Raw genomic sequence first — 27,347 nt, forward strand, 5'->3', positions numbered from 1 at the left:
TCCTGCTAACAGTTGAAAGTAAATGTGAATGTGAAGTTGACATGAGTGAACCCGGAAGAGGGACGCTGACGAGAAGGGGGCAAAGTCTAAAGTCCCAAGCAACAATGTGTTGACAAACATGAACCCAGCCGAGAGATGTTCACTGGAACGGTTTAAAAAAGACATTTAAGATTTGTGAATAAAGGAAAATCCACAGTAAAGCCGGTGGAGGGAGGCTGAAAGTATAGAGGGGTCTGCGCCCGGAAGATGGGGGCCCAGGGCTGATCCAGTATCACCCTGATCAAGAGAACCCAAGAAAAGGAGGTTCAAGGCAAACTGTTGAAGACTTTGTACGAGAATGATGGACGAAGTGAACCCGGTAGAAGGAGGCCAACAGTCAAGAGGGATCCGAGCTCGAACGAGGGAGAGCCAGTGATGAAGCCATCACCCAAAGCCCATTAAGAGAAAGAAGGGTTATTGATTTATGTCATTCGATTTGTGAGGGGTCAGCGCCCAGAAGAGGGGGACCAAAGGGTGAAGAATGCTCACCCGAGGTAAAACCAGCAAGCGAACTTTCAATTTGTTGAAGGAACTTTTGTTTTGTGAATTGAATACATCAGGCCCTCGAAGGCAAGAGACTTTCAAGAGAAACGAGACTTGGCCATCAAGACTCCTCATAGACCAGAACTGGCGACTCGTGCTGGGAAAGCACAAACACTTCCTTCTTTTCTTGAAAACTACCCCACACCCTTTTTGTAGTAGTTGTAAGGTTTGGCAATAGGTTTCTTAGTATAGGCCCTTTTTATTTTGGCATGACGCCACTAGGACTGCCTTATTTTCATTTGTTGGTCGATGCTTGCTCCCATCTTAGATTCAGGTTTTGATTAGGCGTTTTTCCAATCTGCATACAGTTTAATAAACATCCTTTAACTGTGATCACTTGTTTATCTTTACTGTTGCCACCATTGGTTCCTTACACTGCCGACCCGCAGTCTCACAGGAGTGCTAGACAATATTTGGGCCCTGGCACTTTTCTTTTTTTTACAAATTAAGCACTGGTAACATTTCAGTGGGTAACGCTTGGGTAAATATAGGAAGAAAACCCAGTAGAATGAGGGCAGAGATGGATAGGGTGAAGAAGACTGGGTATAAATCTCACTTGTTAATAACTGAGAAAAATGGAGCTGCAATCACAAATGGCCTTAAGAACACGTAGACTCCCAGAGATGGGTCAAGGGATTTTATAAAAAAATATTGGAAGGGTGTTAAAGGCCTTGACTCACTCATCTAGAAGAGGCAGTTCACTGCCTAACCCAGCAGTCCCTACTTCCGAAGTTAGTATCTACTGCTTGTTAACCGGTACTATCCAAGTTACACCTCGCTGTCAGTGAGGTCCTAAAGGAAATGTATTTCTGATCTGTCCAACTTCCCCTCTGGGATTCCCTAGCTCGACTCTACACTATTAAGGTTAGTTCTAAGAGATTGTAGGGATGTGCCTTCCAACCACTTAAGCCCCACTCTACTGCCTCACTTTAACACCCTGATGTTACTCTCCTTGTCTTTCACTTTTAGTCTATCGTCATCTTACTACTCACCTACTCACCATTAGCCAGGTCTGTGGCTCAGTGGACTAATGCATCCACTACAGAGACCTGTGTTTGACCTCATGGTCACAGGTTCGAATCCCGGCAGGTCCACTCAGCCCTTTACCCTTCCGGGGTTGATAAGAGTACCATTAAGTTGGGCAACAATAAACATCTGTTTCTAGCGACAAGATGCCCCTTTGGGGGTGAACATGCGCTTTACAAATACGCCCGTTATGTTATGTTATTTTGTTTACTTCCAACTACTCCCAGTTCTTCCTCCTCTGTCCCGCTGATGTCTCTCCCTCAGAACTCTACCTCGAATGTTACACCTTCCTACTCGCCTGCGGCTCCATTCTGCCACTGCTCTCCCCGCCCCACTCTGCCACTGCTCTCCCCGCCCCACTCTGCCACTGCTCTCCCCGCCCCACTCTGCCACTGCTCTCCCCGCCCCACTCTGCCACTGCTCTCCCCGCCCCACTCTGCCACTGCTCTCCCCGCCCCACTACTCAACACCACCTTCTCAGTTACCCCATCTCACTATCTCAATCATCTTTCACTCACTCCCCACCCCCACCCCATGTACACGCACACTCCCAGCACAAACAATATCTCACCTTTTCTCCAAAACCCCTCTACACTCCAGTCCATCATCCTTCCTCCTCCTCGTATCTTGGACTGCCACCTATTCCTCCCCCTCTGACATCACCCAAACAACCCACACCTTCCTGTTTCCCATCCCCCTTCATACCTGCCTTCTCTGATTGGCCTTCTACAATTTTGTCATTTTTCAGTGACGATTCTCGGCTTGGTGGCTCTCTCCATGTTGGTCGGAGTGATTCTATGACTGGAGCAGACTGACTGGAGGCTCTGGTGGGCTGTAATCTTGCAGGCGTCCCACAAAGAAAAACTTTCAAGCATTTGGTTGAAGAGGTATGGAGTGGTACTTTTCATAAAGATGCAGGCACGTGGGTACTCAATTGCAACCTTCCCCCTCTCGGTAAGACTGGCGCTGGCTACCAGTGTGGTAGGCCTCCCATTCCAGACAGAGGTTTCGGATCCTCTCTTGAAAAGAACAAGTTACTTCTTACCTTGTAACATTCTTTCGATGGGATGTTCCTCCGACGTATTCCTCATCTTTGATAGGTCATATCCATGTTGCTGGCCTCGGAAAAAATTTTCAGTAGAGGACGCTGCGCGTCGACGTCCCTCGAGCCGATGTCCCTCAACGGCCTCCGTATCGGCGCCGACGTCACCACGCGTATAAATAGACTCGGACAGCGTCCGTTGCTCAGTTCCATTTTGACATTAATAATTGGTTATTGACCTTGAAGGAGCGCAAGCTGCAACCACAAGGGAAGTATTACTGCGGGGATGAATGGGAGGGGCGATAAGGAATACAGTTTGGAAAGGTAGCGGGCGCCCCTCTCTCGACAGAACAAGGCCTGATAACCTGTTCAGTGGTTATTAACCACTTGAGAGTTCGCAGCCACTGCTTTTACTCACTGTGCCTTTCACAGATGGGAAATATCCATTTGCATATCAGTCTTTGTCCTGCCCAGGGGCAGTCCAGCACCGAAATGCAATGGCAATTCCAACCTGAACGAGAGTACCACCAGCAACCCCATACACCTGTTTCACCCTTGTTGGGGATCATCAGTGAGGTGAAGCTGATGCCTCTCTAAGCACAGTGAGAGGGAGACCACGTCTGGTTGCCCCCAGGAGACCTAGGGTTACCAATCCCAGGTTCCTTGAAATTTAGTTTGGAAAGGTAGCGGGCGCCCCTCTCTCGACAGAACAAGGCCTGATAACCTGTTCAGTGGTTATTAACCACTTGAGAGTTCGCAGCCACTGCTTTTACTCACTGTGCCTTTCACAGATGGGAAATATCCATTTGCATATCAGTCTTTGTCCTGCCCAGGGGCAGTCCAGCACCGAAATGCAATGGCAATTCCAACCTGAACGAGAGTACCACCAGCAACCCCATACACCTGTTTCACCCTTGTTGGGGATCATCAGTGAGGTGAAGCTGATGCCTCTCTAAGCACAGTGAGAGGGAGACCACGTCTGGTTGCCCCCAGGAGACCTAGGGTTACCAATCCCAGGTTCCTTGAAATTTAGTTTGGAAAGGTAGCGGGCGCCCCTCTCTCGACAGAACAAGGCCTGATAACCTGTTCAGTGGTTATTAACCACTTGAGAGTTCGCAGCCACTGCTTTTACTCACTGTGCCTTTCACAGATGGGAAATATCCATTTGCATATCAGTCTTTGTCCTGCCCAGGGGCAGTCCAGCACCGAAATGCAATGGCAATTCCAACCTGAACGAGAGTACCACCAGCAACCCCATACACCTGTTTCACCCTTGTTGGGGATCATCAGTGAGGTGAAGCTGATGCCTCTCTAAGCACAGTGAGAGGGAGACCACGTCTGGTTGCCCCCAGGAGACCTAGGGTTACCAATCCCAGGTTCCTTGAAATTTAGTTTGGAAAGGTAGCGGGCGCCCCTCTCTCGACAGAACAAGGCCTGATAACCTGTTCAGTGGTTATTAACCACTTGAGAGTTCGCAGCCACTGCTTTTACTCACTGTGCCTTTCACAGATGGGAAATATCCATTTGCATATCAGTCTTTGTCCTGCCCAGGGGCAGTCCAGCACCGAAATGCAATGGCAATTCCAACCTGAACGAGAGTACCACCAGCAACCCCATACACCTGTTTCACCCTTGTTGGGGATCATCAGTGAGGTGAAGCTGATGCCTCTCTAAGCACAGTGAGAGGGAGACCACGTCTGGTTGCCCCCAGGAGACCTAGGGTTACCAATCCCAGGTTCCTTGAAATTTAGTTTGGAAAGGTAGCGGGCGCCCCTCTCTCGACAGAACAAGGCCTGATAACCTGTTCAGTGGTTATTAACCACTTGAGAGTTCGCAGCCACTGCTTTTACTCACTGTGCCTTTCACAGATGGGAAATATCCATTTGCATATCAGTCTTTGTCCTGCCCAGGGGCAGTCCAGCACCGAAATGCAATGGCAATTCCAACCTGAACGAGAGTACCACCAGCAACCCCATACACCTGTTTCACCCTTGTTGGGGATCATCAGTGAGGTGAAGCTGATGCCTCTCTAAGCACAGTGAGAGGGAGACCACGTCTGGTTGCCCCCAGGAGACCTAGGGTTACCAATCCCAGGTTCCTTGAAATTTAGTTTGGAAAGGTAGCGGGCGCCCCTCTCTCGACAGAACAAGGCCTGATAACCTGTTCAGTGGTTATTAACCACTTGAGAGTTCGCAGCCACTGCTTTTACTCACTGTGCCTTTCACAGATGGGAAATATCCATTTGCATATCAGTCTTTGTCCTGCCCAGGGGCAGTCCAGCACCGAAATGCAATGGCAATTCCAACCTGAACGAGAGTACCACCAGCAACCCCATACACCTGTTTCACCCTTGTTGGGGATCATCAGTGAGGTGAAGCTGATGCCTCTCTAAGCACAGTGAGAGGGAGACCACGTCTGGTTGCCCCCAGGAGACCTAGGGTTACCAATCCCAGGTTCCTTGAAATTTAGTTTGGAAAGGTAGCGGGCGCCCCTCTCTCGACAGAACAAGGCCTGATAACCTGTTCAGTGGTTATTAACCACTTGAGAGTTCGCAGCCACTGCTTTTACTCACTGTGCCTTTCACAGATGGGAAATATCCATTTGCATATCAGTCTTTGTCCTGCCCAGGGGCAGTCCAGCACCGAAATGCAATGGCAATTCCAACCTGAACGAGAGTACCACCAGCAACCCCATACACCTGTTTCACCCTTGTTGGGGATCATCAGTGAGGTGAAGCTGATGCCTCTCTAAGCACAGTGAGAGGGAGACCACGTCTGGTTGCCCCCAGGAGACCTAGGGTTACCAATCCCAGGTTCCTTGAAATTTAGTTTGGAAAGGTAGCGGGCGCCCCTCTCTCGACAGAACAAGGCCTGATAACCTGTTCAGTGGTTATTAACCACTTGAGAGTTCGCAGCCACTGCTTTTACTCACTGTGCCTTTCACAGATGGGAAATATCCATTTGCATATCAGTCTTTGTCCTGCCCAGGGGCAGTCCAGCACCGAAATGCAATGGCAATTCCAACCTGAACGAGAGTACCACCAGCAACCCCATACACCTGTTTCACCCTTGTTGGGGATCATCAGTGAGGTGAAGCTGATGCCTCTCTAAGCACAGTGAGAGGGAGACCACGTCTGGTTGCCCCCAGGAGACCTAGGGTTACCAATCCCAGGTTCCTTGAAATTTAGTTTGGAAAGGTAGCGGGCGCCCCTCTCTCGACAGAACAAGGCCTGATAACCTGTTCAGTGGTTATTAACCACTTGAGAGTTCGCAGCCACTGCTTTTACTCACTGTGCCTTTCACAGATGGGAAATATCCATTTGCATATCAGTCTTTGTCCTGCCCAGGGGCAGTCCAGCACCGAAATGCAATGGCAATTCCAACCTGAACGAGAGTACCACCAGCAACCCCATACACCTGTTTCACCCTTGTTGGGGATCATCAGTGAGGTGAAGCTGATGCCTCTCTAAGCACAGTGAGAGGGAGACCACGTCTGGTTGCCCCCAGGAGACCTAGGGTTACCAATCCCAGGTTCCTTGAAATTTAGTTTGGAAAGGTAGCGGGCGCCCCTCTCTCGACAGAACAAGGCCTGATAACCTGTTCAGTGGTTATTAACCACTTGAGAGTTCGCAGCCACTGCTTTTACTCACTGTGCCTTTCACAGATGGGAAATATCCATTTGCATATCAGTCTTTGTCCTGCCCAGGGGCAGTCCAGCACCGAAATGCAATGGCAATTCCAACCTGAACGAGAGTACCACCAGCAACCCCATACACCTGTTTCACCCTTGTTGGGGATCATCAGTGAGGTGAAGCTGATGCCTCTCTAAGCACAGTGAGAGGGAGACCACGTCTGGTTGCCCCCAGGAGACCTAGGGTTACCAATCCCAGGTTCCTTGAAATTTAGTTTGGAAAGGTAGCGGGCGCCCCTCTCTCGACAGAACAAGGCCTGATAACCTGTTCAGTGGTTATTAACCACTTGAGAGTTCGCAGCCACTGCTTTTACTCACTGTGCCTTTCACAGATGGGAAATATCCATTTGCATATCAGTCTTTGTCCTGCCCAGGGGCAGTCCAGCACCGAAATGCAATGGCAATTCCAACCTGAACGAGAGTACCACCAGCAACCCCATACACCTGTTTCACCCTTGTTGGGGATCATCAGTGAGGTGAAGCTGATGCCTCTCTAAGCACAGTGAGAGGGAGACCACGTCTGGTTGCCCCCAGGAGACCTAGGGTTACCAATCCCAGGTTCCTTGAAATTTAGTTTGGAAAGGTAGCGGGCGCCCCTCTCTCGACAGAACAAGGCCTGATAACCTGTTCAGTGGTTATTAACCACTTGAGAGTTCGCAGCCACTGCTTTTACTCACTGTGCCTTTCACAGATGGGAAATATCCATTTGCATATCAGTCTTTGTCCTGCCCAGGGGCAGTCCAGCACCGAAATGCAATGGCAATTCCAACCTGAACGAGAGTACCACCAGCAACCCCATACACCTGTTTCACCCTTGTTGGGGATCATCAGTGAGGTGAAGCTGATGCCTCTCTAAGCACAGTGAGAGGGAGACCACGTCTGGTTGCCCCCAGGAGACCTAGGGTTACCAATCCCAGGTTCCTTGAAATTTAGTTTGGAAAGGTAGCGGGCGCCCCTCTCTCGACAGAACAAGGCCTGATAACCTGTTCAGTGGTTATTAACCACTTGAGAGTTCGCAGCCACTGCTTTTACTCACTGTGCCTTTCACAGATGGGAAATATCCATTTGCATATCAGTCTTTGTCCTGCCCAGGGGCAGTCCAGCACCGAAATGCAATGGCAATTCCAACCTGAACGAGAGTACCACCAGCAACCCCATACACCTGTTTCACCCTTGTTGGGGATCATCAGTGAGGTGAAGCTGATGCCTCTCTAAGCACAGTGAGAGGGAGACCACGTCTGGTTGCCCCCAGGAGACCTAGGGTTACCAATCCCAGGTTCCTTGAAATTTAGTTTGGAAAGGTAGCGGGCGCCCCTCTCTCGACAGAACAAGGCCTGATAACCTGTTCAGTGGTTATTAACCACTTGAGAGTTCGCAGCCACTGCTTTTACTCACTGTGCCTTTCACAGATGGGAAATATCCATTTGCATATCAGTCTTTGTCCTGCCCAGGGGCAGTCCAGCACCGAAATGCAATGGCAATTCCAACCTGAACGAGAGTACCACCAGCAACCCCATACACCTGTTTCACCCTTGTTGGGGATCATCAGTGAGGTGAAGCTGATGCCTCTCTAAGCACAGTGAGAGGGAGACCACGTCTGGTTGCCCCCAGGAGACCTAGGGTTACCAATCCCAGGTTCCTTGAAATTTAGTTTGGAAAGGTAGCGGGCGCCCCTCTCTCGACAGAACAAGGCCTGATAACCTGTTCAGTGGTTATTAACCACTTGAGAGTTCGCAGCCACTGCTTTTACTCACTGTGCCTTTCACAGATGGGAAATATCCATTTGCATATCAGTCTTTGTCCTGCCCAGGGGCAGTCCAGCACCGAAATGCAATGGCAATTCCAACCTGAACGAGAGTACCCCAGCAACCCCATACACCTGTTTCACCCTTGTTGGGGATCATCAGTGAGGTGAAGCTGATGCCTCTCTAAGCACAGTGAGAGGGAGACCACGTCTGGTTGCCCCCAGGAGACCTAGGGTTACCAATCCCAGGTTCCTTGAAATTTAGTTTGGAAAGGTAGCGGGCGCCCCTCTCTCGACAGAACAAGGCCTGATAACCTGTTCAGTGGTTATTAACCACTTGAGAGTTCGCAGCCACTGCTTTTACTCACTGTGCCTTTCACAGATGGGAAATATCCATTTGCATATCAGTCTTTGTCCTGCCCAGGGGCAGTCCAGCACCGAAATGCAATGGCAATTCCAACCTGAACGAGAGTACCACCAGCAACCCCATACACCTGTTTCACCCTTGTTGGGGATCATCAGTGAGGTGAAGCTGATGCCTCTCTAAGCACAGTGAGAGGGAGACCACGTCTGGTTGCCCCCAGGAGACCTAGGGTTACCAATCCCAGGTTCCTTGAAATTTAGTTTGGAAAGGTAGCGGGCGCCCCTCTCTCGACAGAACAAGGCCTGATAACCTGTTCAGTGGTTATTAACCACTTGAGAGTTCGCAGCCACTGCTTTTACTCACTGTGCCTTTCACAGATGGGAAATATCCATTTGCATATCAGTCTTTGTCCTGCCCAGGGGCAGTCCAGCACCGAAATGCAATGGCAATTCCAACCTGAACGAGAGTACCACCAGCAACCCCATACACCTGTTTCACCCTTGTTGGGGATCATCAGTGAGGTGAAGCTGATGCCTCTCTAAGCACAGTGAGAGGGAGACCACGTCTGGTTGCCCCCAGGAGACCTAGGGTTACCAATCCCAGGTTCCTTGAAATTTAGTTTGGAAAGGTAGCGGGCGCCCCTCTCTCGACAGAACAAGGCCTGATAACCTGCGAACTCTCAAGTGGTTAATAACCACTGAACAGGTTATCATGTCTGTTCTTGCGAGAGAGGGGCGCCCGCTACCTTTGTAAAACTATTTTTTAAGGAACCTGGGATTGGTAACCCTAGGTCTCCTGGGGGCAACCAGACGTGGTCTCCCTCTCACTGTGCTTAGAGAGGCATCAGCTTCACCTCACTGATGATCCCCAACAAGGGTGAAACACGTGTATGGGGTTGCTGGTGGTACTCTCGTTCAGATTGAAATTGCCATTGTATTTCGGTGCTGGACTGCCCCTGGGCAGGACAAAGACTGATATGCAAATGGATATTTCCCATCTGTGAAAGGCACAGTGAGTAAAAGCAGTGGCTGCGAACTCTCAAGTGGTTAATAACCACTGAACAGGTTATCATGTCTGTTCTTGCGAGAGAGGGGCGCCCGCTACCTTTGTAAAACTATTTTTTAAGGAACCTGGGATTGGTAACCCTAGGTCTCCTGGGGGCAACCAGACGTGGTCTCCCTCTCACTGTGCTTAGAGAGGCATCAGCTTCACCTCACTGATGATCCCCAACAAGGGTGAAACACGTGTATGGGGTTGCTGGTGGTACTCTCGTTCAGATTGAAATTGCCATTGTATTTCGGTGCTGGACTGCCCCTGGGCAGGACAAAGACTGATATGCAAATGGATATTTCCCATCTGTGAAAGGCACAGTGAGTAAAAGCAGTGGCTGCGAACTCTCAAGTGGTTAATAACCACTGAACAGGTTATCATGTCTGTTCTTGCGAGAGAGGGGCGCCCGCTACCTTTGTAAAACTATTTTTTAAGGAACCTGGGATTGGTAACCCTAGGTCTCCTGGGGGCAACCAGACGTGGTCTCCCTCTCACTGTGCTTAGAGAGGCATCAGCTTCACCTCACTGATGATCCCCAACAAGGGTGAAACACGTGTATGGGGTTGCTGGTGGTACTCTCGTTCAGATTGAAATTGCCATTGTATTTCGGTGCTGGACTGCCCCTGGGCAGGACAAAGACTGATATGCAAATGGATATTTCCCATCTGTGAAAGGCACAGTGAGTAAAAGCAGTGGCTGCGAACTCTCAAGTGGTTAATAACCACTGAACAGGTTATCATGTCTGTTCTTGCGAGAGAGGGGCGCCCGCTACCTTTGTAAAACTATTTTTTAAGGAACCTGGGATTGGTAACCCTAGGTCTCCTGGGGGCAACCAGACGTGGTCTCCCTCTCACTGTGCTTAGAGAGGCATCAGCTTCACCTCACTGATGATCCCCAACAAGGGTGAAACACGTGTATGGGGTTGCTGGTGGTACTCTCGTTCAGATTGAAATTGCCATTGTATTTCGGTGCTGGACTGCCCCTGGGCAGGACAAAGACTGATATGCAAATGGATATTTCCCATCTGTGAAAGGCACAGTGAGTAAAAGCAGTGGCTGCGAACTCTCAAGTGGTTAATAACCACTGAACAGGTTATCATGTCTGTTCTTGCGAGAGAGGGGCGCCCGCTACCTTTGTAAAACTATTTTTTAAGGAACCTGGGATTGGTAACCCTAGGTCTCCTGGGGGCAACCAGACGTGGTCTCCCTCTCACTGTGCTTAGAGAGGCATCAGCTTCACCTCACTGATGATCCCCAACAAGGGTGAAACACGTGTATGGGGTTGCTGGTGGTACTCTCGTTCAGATTGAAATTGCCATTGTATTTCGGTGCTGGACTGCCCCTGGGCAGGACAAAGACTGATATGCAAATGGATATTTCCCATCTGTGAAAGGCACAGTGAGTAAAAGCAGTGGCTGCGAACTCTCAAGTGGTTAATAACCACTGAACAGGTTATCATGTCTGTTCTTGCGAGAGAGGGGCGCCCGCTACCTTTGTAAAACTATTTTTTAAGGAACCTGGGATTGGTAACCCTAGGTCTCCTGGGGGCAACCAGACGTGGTCTCCCTCTCACTGTGCTTAGAGAGGCATCAGCTTCACCTCACTGATGATCCCCAACAAGGGTGAAACACGTGTATGGGGTTGCTGGTGGTACTCTCGTTCAGATTGAAATTGCCATTGTATTTCGGTGCTGGACTGCCCCTGGGCAGGACAAAGACTGATATGCAAATGGATATTTCCCATCTGTGAAAGGCACAGTGAGTAAAAGCAGTGGCTGCGAACTCTCAAGTGGTTAATAACCACTGAACAGGTTATCATGTCTGTTCTTGCGAGAGAGGGGCGCCCGCTACCTTTGTAAAACTATTTTTTAAGGAACCTGGGATTGGTAACCCTAGGTCTCCTGGGGGCAACCAGACGTGGTCTCCCTCTCACTGTGCTTAGAGAGGCATCAGCTTCACCTCACTGATGATCCCCAACAAGGGTGAAACACGTGTATGGGGTTGCTGGTGGTACTCTCGTTCAGATTGAAATTGCCATTGTATTTCGGTGCTGGACTGCCCCTGGGCAGGACAAAGACTGATATGCAAATGGATATTTCCCATCTGTGAAAGGCACAGTGAGTAAAAGCAGTGGCTGCGAACTCTCAAGTGGTTAATAACCACTGAACAGGTTATCATGTCTGTTCTTGCGAGAGAGGGGCGCCCGCTACCTTTGTAAAACTATTTTTTAAGGAACCTGGGATTGGTAACCCTAGGTCTCCTGGGGGCAACCAGACGTGGTCTCCCTCTCACTGTGCTTAGAGAGGCATCAGCTTCACCTCACTGATGATCCCCAACAAGGGTGAAACACGTGTATGGGGTTGCTGGTGGTACTCTCGTTCAGATTGAAATTGCCATTGTATTTCGGTGCTGGACTGCCCCTGGGCAGGACAAAGACTGATATGCAAATGGATATTTCCCATCTGTGAAAGGCACAGTGAGTAAAAGCAGTGGCTGCGAACTCTCAAGTGGTTAATAACCACTGAACAGGTTATCATGTCTGTTCTTGCGAGAGAGGGGCGCCCGCTACCTTTGTAAAACTATTTTTTAAGGAACCTGGGATTGGTAACCCTAGGTCTCCTGGGGGCAACCAGACGTGGTCTCCCTCTCACTGTGCTTAGAGAGGCATCAGCTTCACCTCACTGATGATCCCCAACAAGGGTGAAACACGTGTATGGGGTTGCTGGTGGTACTCTCGTTCAGATTGAAATTGCCATTGTATTTCGGTGCTGGACTGCCCCTGGGCAGGACAAAGACTGATATGCAAATGGATATTTCCCATCTGTGAAAGGCACAGTGAGTAAAAGCAGTGGCTGCGAACTCTCAAGTGGTTAATAACCACTGAACAGGTTATCATGTCTGTTCTTGCGAGAGAGGGGCGCCCGCTACCTTTGTAAAGCGATAAGGAATACGTCGGAGTTACATCCCATTGAAAGAGCGTTACAAGGTAAGAAGTAACTTGTTCTTCAAAGGGATTGTTTCCTCCGACATATTCCTTATCTTTGATAAGACTCCCATAGCAGTGGTGTGCAATTGGAGGTGGGAGTAAAACGCCAGGTTTCCTTTTAGGAATGAACCGAATGTAATATGGCTTTGCCAAACCTAGTCTCTTGACTAGAGGAGGAATCCAGGTTGTAAAATCTTGTGAAAGTATGTGCGGACGACCATGTGGCAGCCGCACATATGTCTCGAACCGGAACCCCTCTTTGGAGGGCCGAGGAGGCTGCGATACCCCTGGTTGAATGAGCTCTAAGATTTTGAGGAGGCTCTTTCACTGCCAGTTTGCAACATTCCAGGATGGCCAAAATAATCCATCTGGAAATGGTTTGTTTTGTTATCGGTAGTCCCAACTTGTGCCCTGAGTAACCCACGAACAGTTGGACTGCTCGTCTAATCCTAGCAAGTCTGCTGATGTAAAAGCTTAAAGCCCGCCTTGGGTCCAGCCTATGTAGCCTTTCTCCTCTTTCCACGGATGGGGAGGCGTATAGAATGAAGGTAAGGTAATTTTATGAGTGAATTGGAATTCAGAAACCACCTTTGGGAGGAAATTAGGCTTCACCTGTAGGCAACCTTGTCTTTATGGAAAATTGTATGAGGGGGTTTACAAGATAGAGCTTGTAATTCGCTCACCCTTCTAGCAGATGTTAAAGCCACTAATAAGACAGTTCTAAGGGTGAGAAATCTTAGCGAACAAGAGTGGAGTGGTTCGAAAGGAGTACCCATCGGGAAATTTAAGACTAAATTTAAGTCCCATAAAGGAACCTGGAAAGGTCTTGGAGGGTAGACATTAGTTAATCCCTTTAGAAATTGTATTACTAAGGGTAATTTGAAATACGAAGGTTCCTAGGCAGTGCGCTTGAAGATCGATAGCGCTGCGAGATAGCCCTTTGTAGTGCCAACTTGAAGGCCTGAATTTGCCAAGTAGAGTAGAAAGGATAACACCGTTGGTGTACCACATGAAAAGGGGTCGATATTCTCTTCTCTACACCAGCTGCAAAACTTGTTCCAACGGCAGCAGTATAAAGACTTTGTTGCTGGCCTTCTGGCTGAAAGCAACACTCATTACGTCATCAGGGAGGTCCCAATCCTTGTATCTCAACCTTTCAGAAGCCAAGCGTGAAGGTTGAGGGTTCTGATGTCTGGATGGAGAACCTGACCTCCCTTCTGTGAGAGAAGATTCTCCTTGAGTGGAAGACGAATTGGAGGGCAGATGGACATGTCCAGAAGGTCCGGGTACCAAGTTCTCCTGGCCCAGTCTGGGGCAATTAGGATTATGGTATGCCGGAATCTGCTCAACCTCCTGATCATTTGAAGAATGACAGGGACTGGTGGAAACGCGTACAGGAGTGGAAACTCCCAGTCCACTACGAACGCGTCCCCTAGAGCTCCCTCTTGGGGGAAATTCCCTTGAACAAAACAGATCGCATTTTCTGTTGGTACTGGTGGCAAACAGATCCACTTGAGGGGTTCCCCAAAGGGCAAAGATCTCCTGAAGGACTTCCTGTGCTAGTTCCCACTCGTGGGAGACTGTACCCTGCCTGCTCAGAGCGTCCGCCGTCAAGTTCTTCTCTCCGGCTAGGTGGACTGCCGATAGAGAGATTCCTTCTTGAATTGCCCCAAACCAGAGCTGCATTGCCTCTCTGCACAGTGGTAGTGATCCTACGCCTCCTTTTGTTGAGGTAGTGCATGGCCACTGTGTTGTCCGTCATTATCAGGACATTTTTGCCCTGTACAGATGGCAGAAAATCCTTCAGCGCTAGTCTGATTGTTCTCAGCGCTAACAGGTTGATATGTAGTCTGGACTCCGATGGAGACCAACGACCGCTGATGGTCAAGTCGTTGGTGTGGGCTCCCCACCCTGTGAGTGAGGCATCTGTGACTACTGGTATCTCCGGCCATGGTTGCCAAAACAGTTCCCCCTTCAAGATGTTTTCCTGGCAGGCCCACCACTGAAGGTCTCGAGCCACCTTGTCCGGAATCTGAAGGAGGTCCTTGTTCCTCTCCGCTACAGGTACCGGTTCTATGGCACCTTTCTCTAGCAGGTCTACAATTTCCTGCAAGAGGAGCAGATCTGGAACTCTCAGAGAGCCGTTTCCCGGTGGATGATTCTGAGGGATGCGTAGAAAAGGTAGGCAGTAACCTTGGGCAACTGTCTCCAATGTCCAAGCATCTGACGTAATAGCCTGCCATTCCGTCAGATGTTGAGTTGACCTGCCCCCTACTGGTGTTTTGTGAAGAGAGTCCTCAGAGCGGTTTTTCGGCGGCTGATGCAGATGCCGAGGGTAAAGAGGCACCTGCTGCGGCTTTTGTGTTTTTATCCCGTCCACCTCAGGTGAATTTCTTCTGACCCCTTCGAACCGGCTGTCCTCTGCCCTTTCCGAATGCGGAATAGAAGCAAAAGGACTTACCTCTCCAAGAGGTTCCTGAGGGGCGATATGGTGTCTGACGGATAGCAGCTCCTAAGGATTTTGCTGCTGCCTTTGATGTTTGTAGTTTTTCTAAACTGTCATCCGCCTTCTTACCAAACAAAGAAGAGCCGTCCTGGTTGTTGTACTTGCCGCCATGGCCCTGCTGATACCGTCAGCAGAATCGATGCCAGTCTGAAGGGATTCGCACATTGCGTCCTTACCATCCTTAATGATGTTGAGAAACGCTTTCCTTTCTTCTCCCTCCGGGAGGCAGTCAGCCGCTGATGAAGCACACTCCCAAAGTGTGTGGCTGAAACTTGCGAGCGTACAAGTAGCATTGATGGATTTCAACGCCATGCTACATGTGGAAAATACTTTTTTGGCCATAGAGTCATATCTCTTATCATCCCTGTCCTGTGGAACAGTAGGGTAAGCCGATTTACTACCTGCTGAAGTAGCTGCCTGAACAACCAGACTCTCCGGAGTTGGGTGTTTGGATAAATATTCAGGGTCAGCAGAAGACACCCGATATTTAGCTGATAATTTGTTAACCGCCAGGGTTACCTGAGGTGTTTCCCAGTTTGCCAATATTCTCCTTTGTAATGCCGCATGAAATGGCACCACAGGATCCTCCTGTGGACCTTTGACCAAGAGGTCTGTGAGGTCGTCTTGCTGAAAAGTGAGGGTGTGGACCATCCCATAAACTCCATTATCCTTGCCATCAAGGTTCTTTAAGGGGTTTCAGCATGTTCCCCTGGGTCTGGTGTGGCAAACTCCACTTCTGGGGAAGTGTCCAACCCACTTGCTTCCTGTAGGGTTTCATGGAGGTCTTTCAACCTACCTTCCTCAGAGGTAAATTCCTCTGGTGCAGGAGTTGCAGATCCCACGCAACTCAAAAGGTCTTTCCTGATCCGAATCCTCCCCTTCTTCATAAATAGAAGATAAGACCCTGGAGTGGTCAGGTCTTGAAAATGGTATAAATCCCATTTCCAGGGCAGAAGGAGCCAAATTTGTCATGATTGGCTGAGAAAACGTAGACGTCGTCGACGCAGACGTTAAAGACTTCAAAGCCATCGAAAAAGGAGTCGAGAAAGGTGGTAGAGGCCTCGATGAACTCGAGACTATCGGGATTCTACTCGAGGATGTCGACGACAGTCTCGTGCTCGAGGCTCTGGGTATGGCCACTGGCTGTGAGGTGGACGTGGGCTTATCCTTTCTCGGCGTCGATTCGACTGACCTGTGCGTCGAAGAACCCTTCGATAACGGCGTTGACGATGCCGATCTATGTGTCGAAGGGATCTTCGACGACGGCGTCGAAGACGCAACCTTGTCTTTACTCGAGGGTTTGTGACGCTCTCGAGTGGCTTCTTTCGCCGGGTACTGCGACTCGCGGCTTTTTGATTTTTCGGGTCGTTCACCCAGGGTATCACCCTCAGCAGTCTCCGAGGGGGTCGAGGCCGCTTTCTCGAATACGCTTAGCATCTTTTTCCTGAATTCCTCCCACTCAGCCTGAGAGCCATGTTTTGTGGGGCAGGAGACCCTTTTTGGGGAAACGGAAGAAGACGAAGACGAGGAAGGGGTTCTTCGACGTCTCTTTTTTGAACGCTTAGACCTCGAAGAGCGATGGGAGCTGCTTCGAGACCTAGAACGAGAATGTCTTGTGATGGTGAGGAGACGAATGTCTCGACTCCGCTGAGGAAACTTTCGAAGAAGTTTTAACTGCCTTACCTCTCTCGCGCTTCCCCTTACGCTCCTTCAAGGCTTTCGCCGTCATGGACATGCAGTCCTCGCACTCCGAACAATGGTGCTCGATTCCCAGGCACCACAAACAGATCCTGTGAGGATCCGTCAACAACATTTTCTTTCCACAGTCTCGACATTTTTTGAAGCCGGACCGTGGAGTCGTCGGTTCGCGTGAGGAAGCCATCGAGTACGAGTCGGTATTCACGAGGAATATATTGATATATTTGACTTAAGAACTGAGCAACGATATTTCGAGGCCCCACGAAGCACGGAAAAACGGAACTGAGCAACGGACGCTGCGCGAGTCTATTTATACGCGTGGTGACATCGGTGCCGATACGGAGGCCGTCGAGGGACATCGGCTCGAGGGACCTCGACGCGCAGCGCCCTCTACTGAAAAATGTCTCCGAGGCCAGCAAGCTGGAGATGATCTATCAAAGATAAGGAATACGTCGGAGGACACAATCCCTTCGAATGGAGGCAACATTGGAACAGGGACAGGTTAGGAAATGCTATTCATGAGGACTACGGCAAAGGGGAATATGGAGGGTGCATGGGGGAGTGAAAGATGTGCGAGCAGGACGAAAGGGATGGAATGTGCATTTTGCAGATTTCCATTAACTCACATCTGATCATGGAAAACAAGCTAGTCAATTTTTAGAAACAGCAAAAAGAGGCAGCCGACTGGATGAAGAAATTACTCTGTACTGGAGGGGAAAAGAATGACTTGGGAAAATGAAATAATCTCAAAGAACAGAAAAAATGTAAGAATATTAATTTATCGTATATGAAAAATATAAACTAGACTCAGAAGAAACAGTTAAGCATGCTGGAATTCTACTTTAAGTAACAGAGATTTTAATAAGGCTTATTGGGAGGAATGCCGTCTGCAGAATGTACAAAATATTTCCCACAAAGACAATCTTAAACTTTTGAGGTTAATCTTTTTCTTCATAAAAACTATAGTGTTGAAACCCAGCTATCTCCATTTTTAACATTACTAAACGGTTAGGAACTGACAACAGGAAACAAGAACAAAGTTCATATCAGGCACACAAACTCATTTCCATCTGTCAAAGGCCGGACCTTGCAGGTTGCACCGAAAGTGCACATCCAGTAATTCTCAGAGAGGCAAAAGAAAACTGCTTCTAGTCAATCAAAAGGTAGACGGGTTTAAATTTAGAAACTGTAAACGTCATCAACAATCTTTGCTTATTAACAAATATCTTCCATAGCAAGCAAAGCCAAATTTCTATCGCTCCCTTCCTTCTAAATGGTTTCGGACAAAAAGTCTGAATAAAAATTACCGACCCCACCAAAAGACCTAAAACACACACCATAAAAAGTTCCAACTACCAAAAGTTTGAACTTTTCGTGGTATGTGTTTGGGTGTTTTGGTGGGGTGGGTATGGGCCATGGTGGGTGTCCCCCACAACACCCCGCTCACTACAGTGAGCGGGGTGTTGTGGGGGACAAGCCCCCCCCCCCCAGGCCGCGCCAGTAACAAAGAAAAAAAGAGCCAGGAGTTGCAGGGGTGTCCCCCGCAACACCCCACTCACTAAACTATACAGTATAGTGGGCAGAGGTTGCAGGGGGACACCCCCCGCAGCTCACCCAAAGTAAAAAAGAAAAAGGACCCTGCAGCACCGGTTCCCGATCACAGAAGTGAAAGGGAACCGGCGCCGCAGGGACACTGTCTGAAGGGAAGGGAAGTAGGCGGGTGCGGGTGTGCTGGGGGTGCGAGTGAGAGTGTGTGTGAATCTGCTTTTAATGGATGTCCGCATGGGAAATGTACGAACATTTCTGTGTTGCGTACATTTCGCATGCAGACATTTCCGCTGCAGACCATTCTGCAATGATAAAATCACGCAGATACTTCTAAATCGCTCATTTATATGGCTTTTATGAATGGGATTAAAAGACGAGGAAGGTAGAAAAAATAAGTGAGGAGAGAAAGGGAAAACCTGAGGCCGAATAGAAGGAGTGACTGAAAAAAGTGAAAAGGGAGAAAAGTGAAGTGGGAAAGCAGAGGTACATGGAAAAAGGTTGGAAAAGGGAAAAAGACAAGTCATCAGATAACTAAGTACTAACATCATTAGCTGTGGTACTCCAATTATGACCATTCATACACTAGCTATTAGTGTTTTTTAAGCCATTAGTGTTTTAAGCTATTAGTGTGTTCTAGCCATTAGCTATTAACGCGTTGAGTTTGGATGTGTAAGAGGTGGATATGATATGATATGGCATTTGTAACGCGCCTATACACAAGTGTTTCGATGAGGATAGTGCAGAGATAGGTTTGGTCATAGAGAGGTTGGTATCCAGATAGACTCCTAGTGTTTTGACTTGTTTGAGTATTGGGATCATGGTGCCGTCAATGTTGATGGCGGCGTAATCTGCATGGAGAGAAGTTATTTTTCATTGAAAGCCCACAATGAGAATTTCCGTCTTCTCAACATTGAGGCAAAGATCGTTTAGCGCCATCCAGTTTTGGATGACGGAGTAGACTATTAATAGTTAGGGTGTCTTGGTCATAGTTCCCAGTGAAGGGAACAAGGATCTGGGTGTCCTCTGCAAAATGAGTGTAGATGACACCCATATCATCTAGCGCTGCAAAAAGGAGTTTGGTATAAGCGTTATATAGCATTGGCGAGAGGCAGGAGCCTTGCGGTACCCCTATGGGGACTGCTATGGGATCCGCGGCTACTATGCCTATGGAGACTCTGGATGTGCGTTCAGAAAGGAACAATTTGACCCAGAGGTTGGCATTGCTTGAGAAATTGAAGTCGTTGGCTAAGGTGGTGCAGAGTTTGTCGTGATCTACAAGATCGAACGCAGCTGATAAGTCTAGTAGTAATAGCATGCAGGGTTTCCTTGAGTCCCTAATGGTGTCCATCTGAGATTTCAAGTCTATGAGTGCAATTTCCGTGATGTGGTTGGGTCTGAAGTAGGGGTGTCACGGTATTCGTTTTATGACGGTACGATAACCTTCTTGCCAATTGACGGTATATCATGGTTATCGCGGTATAGCAGGTGGAGTTAACTGATCTTAACAAATATTTTCTAAAAGGTCATAAATCACAAACAAAACCAGGCACCCAGGGCCAGAATTGGGCTTTTCAACATACTTTCCACTGAAATGCCTTGCTTCCACCAAACGCACGTGTGGAGAGGAGGGGGTGGGGTGGAGGCCTGCTGCAACTGGCAAAGCAAACTGAATAGCTTTTCTTAAGTGGTCATTTAGGCTTTTTGCTTCCCCACTGGCTACTGGTGAAGATGAACATGTTGCCATCTTGATAACCTGCATGCCACAGATCAATGGAGGTTGATGGTAGTATACGCTTGTACACGCACACGCACACACACTTTCTCTTTACGTTATAGCCTTTAGTGTACTTGTGGGCCAAAAGGTGTTCAGTAATCACTCACATGTTACCCTTTGGTATGGCAGCAGGGAATACCCACAGAGATGAGTGAATTTCGCAGTGTGACTTATTATATGTAAATTCAATGATAGAACCAGGGAAATCCCCATTGCCATATGTTTGGAGAACATTATCCATTATAAATATATAAACCCCAAAGCCTCCACCCCAAAGTAAACCCTTTTCCTTCTTGGCACTGTATCTATTCTTCCTATTGCTAACATATTGATTTTGTGTAAGGCACGTGTGGTTTATGGAATGGCATTAAAAACTGCTCCAACTGAAACTACTTGGCAGACGGCACATCCAACAGTGCAAAACCAAGACTGCGCAGCAATTGCTTACTGCAGCCTTTCCAAATCAGATTGAAAAGCACACTGAACGGTATAAACGGTATGAACGGTATAAACAATGTGACGGTTATTATTGTTCAATTAAGTGGTTCACGGTATCTTTAACGGTATACCGTTATACCGTTACATCCCTAGTCTGAAGCCCGATTGGCGAGCTCCCAAGAGCTGATAGGAGTTTGAATTTGTGAATAGGCTATTTTATCAATGATCTTGAGTAAAAATGGGACGGTAGTTATTGGGCACAGTGGGGTCGAGGGTAGGTTTCTTTAGAAGAGGGGTGACCCAGGCTTCTTTGATGCTGGCTGGGACTAGTTTGGTACTGAAGGAGGTATTGACGAAGTTGGTGATGGGGTTGAGGGAGGCAGCACAGTCTTTCACTATATGTGTGGGAAAGTTATCTCCTTTACAGTTGGAAGCTTTCAACTTGGCGATAGTGGTGCTCACTTGTTCTTGGGTAACTGGTGTGAAGTAGAATAGTGGTGTGTTTGGGTCATTATGTGCTGAAAGAGTAGTAGGTGCATGGTTTTTGCTAGTTAGCATTGTTCTTTTGGTGATTATTTTCTTTTGTAGCAGTTGGATTTTGGAGGAGAGAGCATCTTGGATGGTGGTGCACCATTCTTTGCTAATGTTTGTTGGGCTGGGTGCTGGGATGGGGTTCTCTAATTCTCTTAGGATAGAAAACAACTCCTTAGAGTCTGATGCTGCATTGCAGATACGGAGGTTGTAGGCATCAGCTGTGTGCAATGTGATGGCTGTTTTATATGCTTTATTGGCTATATTAATGGCACTGGCAGGGGATTTTTTGCATAGGTGTTCAAGGGCGCGTTTAGTTCGTCTGAGTGTTACTAATTCATCCTTGAACCAAAAGGATGATTTTTTTTTTGTTTGGGTGGCGTATTTTGTTCGTGATTGGTGCTAGTTGGTCTATTGCCTCTGTAAGACATTTCTGATCGGTATTAGCTAATGAGCATTGATTATCACAAGTGATCACCGGGGTGGTAAGGGCTTTGTTTAAAAGTGGGTTCAGGTTGTCGGCAGTAAGCTTACGGCTGATCCTGGCTTCGCATGTGCCTGGGATTATATTTATGGGGGTGCAGATGTCATTGCAGTTGAGGGTGAAGTTCACTCAGTGGTGGTTTGACCGGACTAATGGTATGACAAAATCAATAGTTATAGTGGTATTGAGAGATCATATCCAATCCAGTTTTGTCCCTTTTTTGTGGGTGGGGGTGTTGACCAGTTGGTTGAAGTGCATGTCTATGAGGGCCACGTAGAGGGCTTTGGCTTTATGGTCTAAGGGGTCATTGAAGCCTAGGTTTAGGTCTCCAAGGATAACACATTTGGTCTTGGGTTTGATGAAGGGTGTTAGTAGGAGTGGTATGTCTGTTTCTGGTCGGGTGTTTGAGATGGGGGACCTATAGATCACTACTAGATTGATGGTGGTTTTGTGGTCGACAGTGAACTTGGCTTGCAGGATTTCGTATCCTTCAGGATTTTCAATGAGACATGATCGTAGCTGTAAATTAGACTTTGCTATGATGGCTACACCACCACTGATAGAATTAAGTCTGTCTGTTCTGAGGATGGTGTAATTAGGTGGGATGGCAATGGTGAGTAGGTGTCCAGAGTCTTGGTGGAGCCAAGATTCAGTGACTAGGAGTAGTTCTAATTCCTGATCAATGATAAGGTCATGAATTTCGCTGGCATGTGCGCCTAGTGAGCCGGCGTTGATGTGTGGCTTTGAAATTAGTGGTGGGTTCGTTTTTGAGTGCAGTATTAGTAGTCGGGTTTTGGGCATTAGTGGTCACGCTTTGGTTGGTTATAGGAGGTGGAATTGTCTATGAGATGTTTGTGGTGGGGGATGCTAGGATTGGTGCATGCTCTAAGTCGTTGGAGCCTGATGGGGCCCTTGATGGGGAGAGAGTTGATTGGTACTGGAGTGTTGGAGTTGAGCGTATGCTGGTGCATGTCAATCTGGGTGCGCATTCTAAGTCGATGGAGTCTAGTGATGCCTATTGATGGGTGACAGCGGGTATTCAATATTTTCTTGTGGGTATGTGTGGACCGTCCTGGTGTGGACATTTCTGGCTGGTTAAGGCTATTGTTGGCGTTTCTGAACTGGGGGAGTTGAAATGGGGCTGTGGTGGGAAAGAATGGAGTGGGGCAGAGTATGGGGTGGTGGCGGGGGCACCCTAGTTTGGTGAGGCTGTTGAGATAAGAGCCGAATGGGCTTCCTGTACATAATATATTGTTTGGTACAATGCAAAATGGAAACATGTTGAGGATTAGGCAATCTATCATTAGGGGTACACTGTAGTGTGTAGCTATGCTGGACGTGATTCTTTGACAAAGACTTAGGCTGCTATGACAGTTATCCTGAGTTGGGATATCGCCTATGCATCGGGAGGTTCTGGGACTATATATGTAAATTAGCAACTGAGTAACAGTACGTAGTACGATATACTTGCGGTAAAATGCAGCAGTACAACAATGTATAATGCTTGTTAACTTTGAACCGTTGGTATAGGACGTTCGAGTTTTAGGCTAAACACTAATGGGTTACAGCAGTGATTTAACTAAGCAGCAATGGAATACAGTGAAGAATCAGTTAAGCAGCAATGAATCAGCAATAATAACAGTGCGTAGTATGGTGTGCTTCGTGTACAATGTAGGGTTACAATGGTTAATAATATTTTGTAATTGTGAGCGTTAGGACAGGCGGTGCTGAGTCTTGTGGTGAATTAATAAAGATTAGCAATAAGTCTTTGAAAAATGTTTGCAGACCGTGAGAGCTGGCGCAGAAGGGCCTGCAGCTTGAGCCGTCGTGGTTGGAGTGCGTTGAGGGCTATTCTGAGCGATGTGATGGGGACGGAATAGGCGTCTACATGTGGATTCAAAGTTATGAGGTTGGTGCGGGCAAGTCAATTTCGCATTGGGTGAAGCATATCATGGCTGTAGCGCTTACCCGTAGATGCTGTTTGGAAGGGTGGGTGGAGGCACCGGCAGGGGTACTCGCCTGGCAGTTCTCTGGCCAGTCTCAGGACAGGTAAGAGCTTTGCAAAATGCGGGCCTTACAGAAGGTGGGCCGGCTTACGCCTGCCGGTAGCGGATAGGCTGGGATAAGGCGTTGTGCACCCAATCCGGTTCTAGTATGGCAGAATTGGGAAGCAAGGGAGGTTCTGCTTCTCGGTCGACGTCGGGACGGCCATCTTGGGCTGGTCAAAGCCTTGTGGTGTGCAATGGGGGTAGTAGGCACACAGGGCTTCGTCCTGCTATGTTGTGGATCGGATTTTAATAAATGTACATTGCTACGATTTGTAGCGATCGATGGAGGATTGCAGCCAGGAAAGAGAAGTGTAGTGATACTCCTCCAGCTGGTGCCAACAGAGGATGGAGAAGCCGGCTGATTGCTTTATGTATCCGTTCCAATGCACTACACTTTGCATGGGCAAGAAGATGCATGGAAAGTTTGGGTGCAGCGCTTTTGTCCATTTTATCTCGTTAGCCCTCTACCATGGACATGGCAACAGTTAGCAATCAGAACCAATTGGCCAAAACGAAACCGAGGAGGCGAATAAAGGAGACAGTGATGTGTGTAAAATAACCCAGTAAGAGCTGAGCATGTTATGCACAGATACTGTTGAGTCTTTAATCCAAGAAGGAAGAATTCAATCAGATTCCCTGGGTTCCATGAACAGAGCACCATTAAATTGGGTCAAAATATCCCAAATATTGCAAAGCTTTAAAGTAGCAGAAACCCAGAGTAAAGCATAGCAAAAACAGATTATTAAGTGGAAGCAAGGCAGCATATGAGACATTTAAGAAATGTAATGTCGAGGAAGAGAAGTGAAAAATACGCAGGCAAAGCAAAGAATATGCAGCTAAAAAAATGGGGCATTGAAAAAAAAATGTGCATGTTAATTGGAGAACAATCCAGACAGCAAAAAAATGACAACCATTTTTAGCCACTATGGAACTATATCCAACAAGGGAACTCCTCTGACCATAAAGCGGCACTATCTTTGGGCCAATTTTCAAAGCTGTCTCTACTTCGAATTGATCCCTCAAGAGCTCCCATAAGTCCTTAATGTAATTAGGAGCTCAGAGCAAAGACTGAAATACACCACTGCAGGAGTTTCTTCAGCGGTTTGTAGAGACTGGGCTATACTGAAACCTTTAGGTTCAGAGTGTGCAAATGCATAGCATAATAGATACACTGGGATTGGTTTCTAAAAACAACAATGTCACTGTTACGAAAATTGGTAATACTCACTTTCCACGTGGGTTCCATCTTTTTTGGACTTGTTTTTGTGTTCCTGGTCCCCAGACTTTGCTGCGTCATCGTCCAGCAGGGGGACATAGTCGGATTTACCACAGGTTTCCCCAACAACATCATCATAAGGCTCTGCCTCAAGAGTGCTGATAAAGTCGCGCTTGATCTCTGCTTCGATCTCTGGTGGGTTGTCTGTTAGGGCATCCTCAAGGCTGAAATTTTTGTCAAGGTCTGCCATTTTCTTTTAACACTTTTAATCTAGAGTAAAGAGACACCAGCTTAGTTTTTGGTGCGAGCGAGAAGGAAGGATGAACAATCCAAACAGCATCAAACTGGCAGAGTAAAGACAATCTACTTAAACAAAATGCCTCAAAACTACACAAATTGCATAGTGACAAAGTCCCTCCCCAAAGCATAGTGCTCTCTGCAGATTCAAACAAATCCTGCCCTCAAGTCACAGTACACACAACACACGAAAACAGGAGCACAGACCCGGACTCGAGCACATCACTAACGTATTTCATACAGAACCACCATAACCAAGCTTACTGATTTGCCATTCAGAAGACAAGGACCAGTTCATAGAGCCCAAGAAGGAAAGGAGACCAAGGAGAAGGGCGATATAAGTTGTGTGGATCCATACACTAATGCTTCATACAGGGAACTGTTGCTTCTACATGCCGATTCAGAGTTTCACAGAGATGTGCGACAGGGATCCACACACTAAAAGGATGTAACGCTGAATCAAAGAAGAAGGCAGTAGAATCAAACTTCTCAAGCAAAGGAAGCATCAAACTGATTTACACAGAAAGTATGGAGGAAAGACGGTTACAATTCTCTGAAAGGTTACTGCAGCAGTCGAATTAAAGTACACATTGTGTCCAGGTAACCACCTCCAATAAAGGCTATATAGAAAGGCATAAAAACAGTTTGACAACAAAAAAGGTCAAGCTTTCAGAAATCTCAGTTGAAACTAGCAAGTGGCGGCTCTTCTTTCTGCAAAAGTTGTGAAGTGCGGGTATGCAACTGGAAAACATTTTTTGGTGCAGATTATAATTCAGCACTCTGTTTCTATAAACTGCTCTGTTTGTGCTATAATCGTATTGTGGTTATCATGAGTCTCATTGGCACAGACACAATCTTTTGACTCAATATGTTGTATTTTCTAAAGGCAAAGACACTAATGACAACAGTAAACATGAAACAAGGGCGAGCATATGTCAACGGTTAGCAGTCAGTACCACCAGTAAGTGATGGAGTCTACAACACTTATTTAACAAACTCTGTCCTGTTCATGCCTTGTAAAGGCATTTAACTAGCTTCACTGGCTTGTTCTCAAGCAGGGGACTTCAAATATCAACCAACCTGAAATAGGCAAACAGAAAATAAAAAAGGCTTCTTTGATACACACTAGACCTATATGTCCATAGGTGATGGAGGTCAGTATTATGGCAAATCAGCGTCAATAATAAAGACGTTAACCAGAAAATATAAGGCTTTCTTTTATTAAATATAAACATCAGGTCATATGATAGGTTATCAAAAAAAAGATTGTATCATAGGTTTTTCCGCCTTTTGGCGTGGTGCCTTCAAGACTTCTCAGAAGCCCTCACCAACCCATTAGCTTAAGCAGAGCACTGTCCATTAGAGGACCTCAATAGCCTCTTGACTTTGACTGCATGCCTTATAGACTTTCCAGCCTCTTGGCTCTGTTGCTCAATTGATTCTCAGAGGATACCACCATTCCTTTTGGACAGGTTTTCCAGGCATTTCTTAGAGAACCAGCAGATGGTCTTTGTCACACAAATCACTTATGAGCTCTCACCAACATCCGAGCTTTATCATACAAGTATTTGTCAGTAACCTTCTTGCCCCAGGCACTGCCCAAACGGTGTAAGCAGAGATGAATCGCCTGCAAAGCAGCTCTCTGCCAAGGGCTCCTTATTCCCTACTTTGCCCTAGTGCACATAATGGCGGACCAAAGCGCACAGTCATGAAAACCTTGGAGGCGTAGGAACTGGCCCCTTCCAACCATTCTGCTGTTGTGACTGGAGACCTTGTGCTTGGTATAATATATCATCTCAAGATCTACTTGCCTTGGCTGCTCGGCAAAGAAAGGCTGTCAAAGGGTAATGCCTCATAGCCAAGCTCACCCTCCCCTCCACATAACCACCTTCTCTGCAACCAAGATTGTGACTGGGGTTACCTTTACTGCCCTAATGTCCCTCCCTTTGTTGCACTTCCTCCTCAATCTACCCCCAACCCTTCCTCTTTCCATCCAGTCATTAGCAAGCCAACTCACCTACTTGTCTAAGTTTACATTTTGGTTGCTAAAGGCCTAACTTTGTGAATTTTACTGTTGGGCCACTATCTGGCAACTGACTGAAGTTCCCAGTTTGGTTGGTACTGGCCTTTTTGCCTAAATATCACCAATTGGCATTACCGGCCTACTTGCTTTGACAATTAAGCACCACCTCCTGTGCTTCCTCTGACCATCAAGCCCATGCCTCCTCATCACACCATGCCGATACCTATATTTTCTCCCTATATACCCCTTTCTCTCCCAACCCCTCCAATCAATGTACCCTCTCTGTCAGGGGCAACAAGGCC

General features: G+C 47.6%; 1 protein-coding gene across 30 annotated transcripts in view; it reads right to left on the reverse strand.

The window, feature by feature from the left end:
• Positions 1–27,347, reverse strand: part of MAP4 (microtubule associated protein 4) — a 2,534,981-nt gene that overhangs the window by 2,211,939 nt on the left and 295,695 nt on the right. For all 30 annotated transcript variants that reach the window (XM_069645850.1, XM_069645857.1, XM_069645873.1 and 27 more), the window contains one exon: positions 24,738–24,995. In XM_069645850.1, the coding sequence (XP_069501951.1) occupies positions 24,738–24,975 (238 nt within the window). In that variant the 5' untranslated portion in view covers positions 24,976–24,995. The remainder of the gene's footprint in view (positions 1–24,737; positions 24,996–27,347) is intronic.

Source organism: Ambystoma mexicanum, chromosome 2p (assembly GCF_040938575.1).
Source record: "Ambystoma mexicanum isolate Mex_15411 chromosome 2p, UKY_AmexF1_1, whole genome shotgun sequence".
Taxonomy (NCBI): domain Eukaryota; kingdom Metazoa; phylum Chordata; class Amphibia; order Caudata; family Ambystomatidae; genus Ambystoma; species Ambystoma mexicanum.